Raw genomic sequence first — 10443 nt, forward strand, 5'->3', positions numbered from 1 at the left:
TTTCTCAAAGAAATAAAAGGGTTCCATTAGTGAGAATTTAAGTGTTGTCAATGATTAATGAACTCGTATTTGGTTGACCAAATCAAACTCTTTAATATATTTTTTTTCGTGATCTTAACTCAATTTCATTACACTTTTCTTATTATGAATCATATTGTCAAAATATTACATCTATTTTTCTCCCACATATATAATCTAGAGTGGTTTAACGAGTGTGTACAGAACATTTATTTTTTCTTATAAATACCACTCAAAACATAGTGAGATAGAAATATTCAGTTTGGCTCGTATCCCAAAACACACAACTCTTATATCCAAATCCAACACATTTCTTTTGTCCAAACATGGGCAGCACTTCCATCCTCGACGCACTGAATGTCCGCGTAGAAGGCTCCGGCGACAAATACATCGTCTTCGCCCACGGCTTCGGCACCGACCAATCAGCATGGCAGCGCGTGCTCCCTTACTTCACCCGCAGCTATAAAGTCATTCTCTATGACCTCGTTTGCGCCGGCAGTGTCAACCCCGATTACTTCGATTACCGCCGCTACACAACTCTTGACGCTTACGTTGATGACCTCCTCAACATCCTTGATTCCCTCCATGTCACTCGCTGTGCTTACGTCGGCCACTCCATCTCCGCCATGATCGGAATGTTAGCTTCCATTCGCCGCCCTGAACTCTTCTCCAAACTCATCCTCATCGGTGCCTCCCCAAGGTTACACAACACTCATAACTAGTTCTAAATACGTTTGTCATATATCCCTCGTATTATGACTATTTATTTATTTATGTTTGTTTATTCAGATTCTTGAACGACGGAGAAAATTACCACGGAGGATTTGAGCAAGGTGAAATTGAGCAAGTTTTTTCAGCAATGGAAGCAAACTATGAAGCCTGGGTTAACGGTTTTGCTCCACTAGCTGTCGGGGCCGATGTTCCTACAGCGGTTCGAGAATTTTCTAGAACACTTTTCAACATGAGACCAGACATATCACTTTTCGTTTCAAGAACGGTCTTCAACAGTGATCTGAGAGGGATTTTAGGATTGGTTAAGGTACCTTGTTGTATCATGCAAACGGCGAGGGACATGTCGGTTCCGGCGACGGTTGCGACTTACATGAAGGAGCATCTTGGTGGGAAGAGTACGGTGCAGTGGCTGGACACGGAGGGGCATCTTCCTCATTTGAGCGCTCCTTCTTACTTGGCTCATCAGTTGGAGATAGCACTTTCACATTAGCGCGTGGGGTTTAAGCTTGTGTTGGGCGCGTGGGTATGGGTTTGGGTTTATAACTATTGGATGCTGACCAAGGACCAAGGTTGTCCTGGTCTAAAGCTCTAGAAGACATGTACTAGAGGTTCGATGTGGACACGTGTCGAATAATGTGTGGGTTTTGGTTCATAGATTTTATGAGATTTTTATGTAGGATAAGAATCTGCACGTGATGTCACGTGATGTGTGCCCATTTTAGGTTCTTTTACTTTTAATTTGCGATATGAGAAAAGGAAACAAAGAAAAAAAGAAAAGAGAAATGCCTTGTTTCTTTTATATAATGGTTTATTATCATGATGATTATTGGTTTTTTTTTTTTTTTTTGACTAAATGATGATGATTAGTAGTTACTAGTTATAAAGGTCTTTTGTTTTCTACTGGTTTATTCTTTGTGTTTCAAAATTTTATCTAGTGATTTTCAATTATTTGATTTGATGCGACCTTATGTACTACGATTGACTTTTGGTAAGTTTTAAGACAATGGCTTATCTGGTCATAATATTTTGCATTTTGGATTTCTTGCTAGAATCCACAATATGAATGGTCCACTTGTTTTATGGTTTTTAGCTTTGTTCAAACTTATGTAAGTACTTTTTTAGACCAAACAAATTTTGATTTATTCAAAAATTAAGGATCACATATCAAAATCTTACATATTCACATCTTGCATATCATCAATCATATTAGTCTATCTAAAAACATATCTTCTATCAACTCTTTTTTAAATTGAAAAAGCTGCATGGGCAAGAGATTGATAAGCTAATAAGGTAAATAATTGGAATTCCTTACAAAAAAATTTGTATAGATTCATTCTCTAAAACACTAGTAATGAATTTCATAGTTTGATATACCTTTAAATGTGTTATGAACCTTCAAATAAAATAATCTTAATTGTTGTACGGGAAGAATATCATTAAAATCAACATAAAGAAATAGTCCATACAAGATTAAGTATACGTGTCAATTTGATTTTCCTCAAATTTATTTTAGGTTTCAATGTGGCACCCTGATCATTATTTCCTATGAATTGCTCTTTTATTTTACAAACAACACATTGACAAGGTCAATTGGTCACGAGTATGGCCGGTAATGAATCGAACCAACTCGAAAATAGTTTGAGATTCGATTCGATAATTGACTCGTTGAACTTGGTTCGTGAACCAAATGAGTCGAACTTGAGTTGAAAATTAAGTTCGTTAAATAAATGAGTCGAACTTGAATTGAGTATGGTTCGACTCGTTTGGTTCATGAACCAGCTCGATATATATAAAATATTATTTTGCATATTGTTATATAATATCTAATTTATTACAAGCTTCTTCTAATAATTATGTACTTTTTTCATAGGAATTATTACTAATTTGATTAATAATCAACGATAATTGTTATGATTGAGGAAAAAAGTTAATATCTTTTGAAGACTTTTAAACAAACATTTGTACACAAATAGTTCCACATCGGGTGTTTTGAAAATATTAGAGAGTAAGAGTGTATATATAAGAGAGGTAGATGATAATGAGTACAATGTAAAACATGGTATGCGCTACAGTAGTAAGTGCTACTGCCTTTCTACCTTCATAGTTTTATTTAATATATATATATATATATTTAAGTCAAAGACATGTATTTTTGACAAAAAAAAATATTTGAAGAAAAAAAGCTTTTGAAGTATACAAATCGAGTAGACGAGTTGAACCTAACGAGCCGAACCGAGTTGTTCGCGAACTTTAAATGAGTCGAACTTGAGGTAAAAAAAAAGGTTCGTTTCAAACTCGAGTCGAGTTTCGAGCCGAACCAATTCTTATGGAGTCGAATCGAGCTCAGACAGGTTCGACTCGACTCGACTCATTTCCAGCCCTAGTCACGAGCATCATCAAAATTAGCTATGTTGTGTCTAACTAATGATTTCACGACTAAGTTTGCTTTCAAGGGGATCAAATTGAATCCAAAAATTTATATAGAATCAAATTGAGTATTGAAACTATTAGATACTAAGCCTTAACATGGTTACTTGCTATACAAGTCATCTGTGTTTTATACATTAGATTGGACTTAACTGATAAACTAACTATAGTTACAATTAGTCATGATTGGTTAGGATAGTTACATTTAGTTAGAGACTTTTCCTTCACACATTGTGTATATATACTTGCAATCCTTCCCTTTGTAATCATTCAATACAATGTTGATTCACTTTCTCTATATTGTAATATTCTCTATATGGCAGCGAACATTGTTCTTCCGCATTCATCATAATTTTCCTTTTCTCTTCTTTTTCTTTCTTTTTTCATGGATTATCCTACAAGTTCTTGTTCTACCACTTCGTTTTTCCAAAAATATGTTTTCAACTGCAATTTTATATGGAAAAAAAGTCCGACCAAAATCGAAAGTTATTTGTTCAAATCCCCTTTATAGTCTACATGTCTATATAATTCGAAAAGATAATGCCTTTTAAGAAAACCAAAAAATAATGAAAAGATTATACATATGTAAAATTACAATCCACTTTTCTGCTAATGCAAGAGGGCAAAAGAAAAGAACATAAATAATAGGTCAAAAACCTATTAATCAGTTCATCTATGCTAATCGACAGAATCTAGTTCATTTTTAATTGAAATTCCTTAAGCAGTTAATCTATACATTTTCTTTTTAGTTTACTGTAAATGGAAGTACTTATTTTGAGTTATTAAAGATATTTAATCCCTTTTTTAGGTGGGTATCGAATGCTTTGTCGTGCTTGAGAATCTGATTTTAGTCAGTTGATCTTTGAACAAATGCTGGTTTCCCTAAGTAAGCATTTATTTTCTTGGTTTGATAATTTTATCCATTACTTTTTCAATATTCACAAAATGAGCCAGGTTCATTTTTCATTAGATAGGTCCAAGTTGGGCTTCTTATAAATAAACAATAAACATATATACATTGCTGACACTAGACCTTTTGTTCCTAACTATTTTTTTTTTTTTTAAGGATGTTCCTAACTAAACTTAAATAAGGTCTTAGGCCTATAATGTGATAATGTGATATTGGGTTGGGTTTGTCAACGAAAACTCAAGTGAGGTCGACCTTTTCTGGTTATTCAATTTTAAAAGTATTAAATTAAAAGTGTTAGAATCCCTGTCTCTCCATGCAATAAAACTTAGGCTATTCTTTTTCTTTCATTCTATGCGTTTTTCATGTCTTCTATTTCTTTTTCTTTTTCTTAAAATACCCTTTGTTTGAATTATACAACTCAAATCATATTTTCAATTATATAATATAAACTGTTTTAAAGTTCGACAATTGCATGAAATGATTTTGTATATTCATTGATTCAACAAATTTTCATTATATAAAATAAAAAACAACGACCTTAAAATTATATCAAAATATCATTACACGCACATCCATATCATTATATCAAACAATCATTATATAGTTTTTGGTGATATACATTTCAAACAATCCTCCTCGAGGTCTATGCTACAATCATCAAGTACGAGACTTTCATCTTTTTCAATCTTGACTTCATCTTCAACCTTTATATCAGCAGCAACCTTCTCTTCAACAAGGAACATAAATCATACCACATGCTTGTATCTCTGTGCAATGAAGAAACTCATATTCAACATGATCATCCATTTATCCAGCAAGGTCAATACAATCATCAGTCAGATCGTGTCTGACCTCATTAAAGCGTCTCTCTGACACAATTAAAAAAAAATAACGATCACTATCTTCACCAGGAAGCTCTTTTATTAGTTGATAATGGATAATCTGATAATCAACAACATACATGTCATGTAGGCCCATGAAATCCACAATGATCATCACCAACTACATCCACTTGATTGAAAATTTGTTCTTCAACCTTCATGACCTAGGTGATGCTCTGACACACCAAAAAATATTAACAAAATTTTAAACTTCATTACACAACAATTATATTACATCGATTTTGGGAAAAGAATATTTCTTACATGTCTTAGTCGATTAACAAATTGATCCAAATGATAAGAGATTTGAGTTTGTCCCAGTTAAACGGGGATAGAACTTGGTATTTATAGCATGATAACTCAAAAAAACACGACAAATCATTTGGAATTGTAGCCTTATTTTGGTTTCAATGTGGTTATTTTTTTCTCCCTATAAGATTCGACGCTATTGATAATTATATTTAAGATATTGTTAAGAGTTTAACAGTGGTGGATTGACGGTCCAAAACAGTTTTGCGCATACAACCAATCAAAACATTCTGAATTGCCACATCAATTAATGATTTTAATTTATGTGAGCCAAATGTGACAATTCAGAATGTTTTGATTGGTTGTATGTACAAAACTATTTTGGACTGTCAACCCACCACAATTAAACTCTATTAAATAGTAAATATGAACATTTCTTCTAACTGATATTAGATCCCCTGATTTCTTAAGTTGAGAGAAATTAACTTCTCCGTTAGAGCCTAGCTTATTGGTGGTAACGTGTCATCTCGGCATATTAACTTTAGACGTATTTAACAAGCTAGTGGTATTTCAAATTATTTGCTGCCAATTTAAAAATGCATTAACAACACTTTAGAATTTTGTTTTCTAAAAAAACAATTTAGAAATTTAAATGATCAACGACTAAATCATCATTTAATTCTACTGGAAAAAAGACACGGTATATCTGATTTGATCTATATTTTTCATGCTTAGTCTTTCACTAAGTTCTCACGGTAGAGTAGAGTTGAACCAGTTAACCTTACAGGACTTGGTCCATTATACTGACCACTTTCCCATCCTATGACATTCTAAACTATCTTTGGATTTAAAATCTGAAATATGCAGGTCTGTTCCTAGAATTTTAAAAACCTTAGACGTAATATGAGAAAAGATCTCTTACATAATAATTTCTAAAATTTATTATTTCATTGTTGTGATTTTATTAACTATTTATTTTTTTCGCTTTTCATTATTAAATAAATGTTTTTTTATGCAACATCTAAAAGTAAATCAAATACTCCATAAACACCAAAATAAAATAAAATATCGTAGAAGTATAGAACAATTGAACATGCAAAGAATCAACATATAATTAACTAAATTTTAAACTTTTGGATGCAAAATTCTACAATGTTAGACCCATAACAACAGTAATATATGATACAAAATTAGTGTTAGACTTTTTAGAGAAATCATAGATACAAGAACTCATTCGTATACTAGAAGTGCATCATTCTGCTTTTTATATGTTATAAGCAAGGTTTTACAACTCGAGAGTTTACCTCAACTCGTTTTACCTAGGTAAACTCGACTGGTAAACTCGAATCGTAAACTCGTACGAGTTTACCTAAAATTGAAATTTTATACAATTTATTATGTGCATGACATATATAAGCTAATATAATATCGTAAAAAGATTAATAGTGAAAAATATAGACTTAATTATAAATGCAAAGTATACCAAACCACCATAAAAAAGTGGTATGCTTAACTTAGTATCAAAATAGAAAAATTAACACACAAAAGCATAAGTTTCATAAGTCACCTCATCCCAAAAAGCAAGGTAATTTCTTCAGAATAAAACTATCCAAAAAACAAACTAGGTAATTTCTTCAAAAGGTCAATCTTCTAAAGTTCCATAACATCATTCTCATCTATGTCTTCATCTCCATCTGCATCAAATTCTTCTCCAAATGATAAAGGGTCTTCAATATTAGAACCAAACACTGCACATTCTCACCATCATCATTATGATCAAGACCAACAATGCTAGTTAGAAACTCATCATTAGATTCAATATCAACAAATTCAAATGGTTCCCTCTTTCTTGTTTCTTTCCTTGTTAACCTCACATTGGCAATCACATAAACCAAATCATTCATTTTCTGTTGGCGTAACCGGTTCCTTTTTTTTTTTGTATGAACCTTTTTTTCTGTTGGCGTAATGGGTCAATTTTTTAATTTTTTATTTATTTTTGAGGAGTAAACTCGGCTGATTTTACACAAGTTTATTGAGTGTTAACTCGATCAAACTCGTCAAACTTTCTGATTTCACCAGAAATCGAGTTGACCTCCGAGTTAACACGATTTTGGTACCTAAACACGTAAAAACGATAAACTCAGAGTGTTAACACTCGATTTGCGGAACATTGGTTATAAGTATCTATAACAAGTTAATTGTGATGATAAATGAATGTGTCTCGCATGATCTTGCATTATCAAATTCGACCATGCAATCCTTTCAATCAATTCAAGAAAGTTGACATTACTATATTGATGTAATATATTTTTTTGAAACCTTTGAAAAACAAGATTAAGATTAATTTCTTTAGTAGGTATATTTTCAACTAAAATATAATTTGTTTTGTTATGAAAATTATCCCAATTTATTGGATAATAAATATCACCAATATGTTTAATAGTAGTGAAGAAAATTATCAGGAACAAATGGCCCAAAAAATTATCACTAGTTTCTTCGATAATAATTTTTTTTTGCGTATTATTAAGAACAACCAATTTTTTTATTGGGAAGTGTATATATCAATTTTTGTGCTGTACAGGGGTACATATAGCAAGTCGAGTTAAAAGGGCCAAGAACATTCACAGATTTCAGCCCAGTCCAACACTTCATCATGTCAATGTTTGGGGCCTTTCTATGAACTTTGTTATATATACCCCCCCCCCCCCCCCCCTCCCGTAAACGAAATATTTCTATATACGCACCTCTCTATAAAAAAAAGTTGGGCCCCCTACCGACAGGCTCCCTAGGCCGTGTCATCCCCGCCCTATGGCCTAGGCCCGGCCCTGAAAATATGCTTATGTATAATAAACAATCAAAATCTCTCCCATTTCAGCAGTTTTGAATTTTGTTTTTAAAAACAACAAAAAAACAAAATAAAAAATGATAAAAATGAGTAAAAAAAAAATCATAAAATATAAACAAACTCAAAATTTGTGCTGATACATTTCAGATTATATAATCCAAAATGTTTTTCCCCTGAAAAATGGTGTTTAAGGGGTGTTCGGATTCTATAATCTGAAAAAAAAAAAAAAAAAAAAGAAGCAAGGAACGCGCACTATTTTATGAGGTTTTCGGATTTTAAAATCCAAATTGGTGAAAAAATCATTTTTTTTCACACCATAACAAAGGAAAAAAGTCAACTCGGATTTTAAGATCCAAAATCTCAAGGGCATTTTTGAAAGAAAAAAATAGAGCGTGCAAGAAATTAGTAGAGTAGAAAAAGTAATAGCGAACATTTGGATCTTTGTATTGTTGCGAACTCAGCCCAACATGCATTTTTTCTCCCTTTTTTGGTCTTGTTAATAAAGTAATTTTTGACTTTCTTGTTCTGTCTATGTCGAGAATAGACTCTCTCACTTTATTTTCTCTCATATCTTCCAATTGTATTCAATTTCACCATTAAATTATTTTACTTTTAATTTTTATGTTAATTATTCATCTCATCTTTTTTATTTAATAACAAGATTTAATACACTTAAGATTTGTTTGTGAGTTTGGAGGGAAAAATAAATTGAATGTTTCTATTGCTTCAAAGTCTATATCAATTCACGTGCTTTAAAAATAAAACGAGGATTCAAGTTAAGATCTTTAGAAGCACTCAATTAAGTGGCATGCTTTAGTTCACACACAACCAACATTTTTGTTGTTCTCTTAAGTTCCACGTTGCAAACAAGGTGGAATGTACGTGAATTCTATTTTAATTAATGTCAAACTAATTATAACCCACATAATCATTCTACTTGAATTAGTCATGTGGTGATAGATGCTACGACTTTTTGTTTTAATTTGCTAATGATTTGGGTCTATATGAAAGCAATTTCATATTACGAATAATGATGATAATATTTTTTGATACGCACTTTTTAATATATTTTTTATTGGTTAAAATTTACATGAATTTTACATATGAGATTTTTGTGATATGGTAGAATCTATGTGAATTTTAATTAGTTGAAGAAATTGTATTAAAAAAATTATGTGTTTAAGAATGTGTTGTTAAAACTTTGCTTTTGTGACGTTAAATATGTCTGAAGTTGGGTTGAGGTAATTGAAGTAGCCAATTTTGGTGGCAGAGTTTCTCTAGTTGCCCATAATTTTGAACGATTTCGTTCAAAAAAGAAATGATGACATTGTTTGCACCAAAAATAATAATAATAATGACATTGTGAACAAAATGAGTATGTATGATGAGAAGAGTGTGTAGCAAGCAACACTATGTAAAACAATTTTTTTTCAACACACGTTTCTGTCGGTTGAAATTAAATGGATTTTACTAAATTATGAAGGTTTCTTATAAATTTAACATAATATATTTTAATTTTAACCGATAAAAGTGTATATGTTATGATCACCTTAAAAATAGTGTATGTGTTATAAATAGTGTGTTTTTATTTATAGGAAACAACATCTTATATTAAAATGATTGACATCAAGTAATCCTTGCATACACATTTTATATGCACTTCTAACAAAATACTCATCATTATTTTCCTTCGTCCAAACAAGTCTATCATCATGAACTGAAGGATACAAAGGCGTATTCATCACCTGATTATTATATGTTGATCAAAAATAGAAAGTAAGAAAGGAACATTCCAAGCTTTAGCTTCCGGAATAATACAATCCGAAACTTTGAGATTATCAAAAGGTGTTGAACCGTGATTTTGAAGTGTAAGGTATCCATTACCAACAAGCCATTTATTATTCCAAATTGAAATTGAGGACCCATCACCTATCTTCCACCTGCTTCCCGCTCTAAGGATAAATTTAGCATTACAAATACTTCTCCAAGCAAAACTTGGTTTATGCCCCAAGGTAGCTTCAAAAAAAATTACTATGCGGAAAATATCTTGCTTTGTACATTCTAGCTATAAGCGTTTGAGGATTGGTCATAATTCTCCACCCCTGCTTACCAAGCATAGCAAGATTAAAATTCCTCCCAAGGCGAAGAACTTCATATGGCGTGTTTGTCGCGACACTTTACCAACACGTTTACGCCTTAAAGACAAAGGGGTTAATTGTGATCCGACTTGTGCTTTATGCAATCTGGTGGAGGAAGACAGTTTTCACCTTTTCTTTCGTTGCCCTGGTAGCTGCAATATTTGGAGCATGTGTGATTTCTTTAGTACTACGACTAATGTGATAAATCAAGGCCAGGATAGTGCAAATGTTATCTTCCAATTG

At 32.1% G+C, this 10443-nt stretch overlaps 1 protein-coding gene across 1 annotated transcript; it reads left to right on the forward strand.

The window, feature by feature from the left end:
* Window positions 1–259: 259 nt before the first annotated feature.
* LOC11431072 (strigolactone esterase RMS3) lies at window positions 260–1581 on the forward strand. Its single transcript, XM_003589038.4, has 2 exons — window positions 260–718; window positions 808–1581. The coding sequence occupies exons 1-2, from the start codon at window positions 345–347 to the stop codon at window positions 1238–1240; spliced, it is 807 nt and encodes a 268-aa protein (XP_003589086.1). The 5' UTR covers window positions 260–344; the 3' UTR covers window positions 1241–1581.
* Window positions 1582–10443: the final 8862 nt, after the last annotated feature.

This window comes from Medicago truncatula, chromosome 1 (assembly GCF_003473485.1).
Source record: "Medicago truncatula cultivar Jemalong A17 chromosome 1, MtrunA17r5.0-ANR, whole genome shotgun sequence".
Taxonomy (NCBI): Eukaryota; Viridiplantae; Streptophyta; class Magnoliopsida; order Fabales; family Fabaceae; genus Medicago; species Medicago truncatula.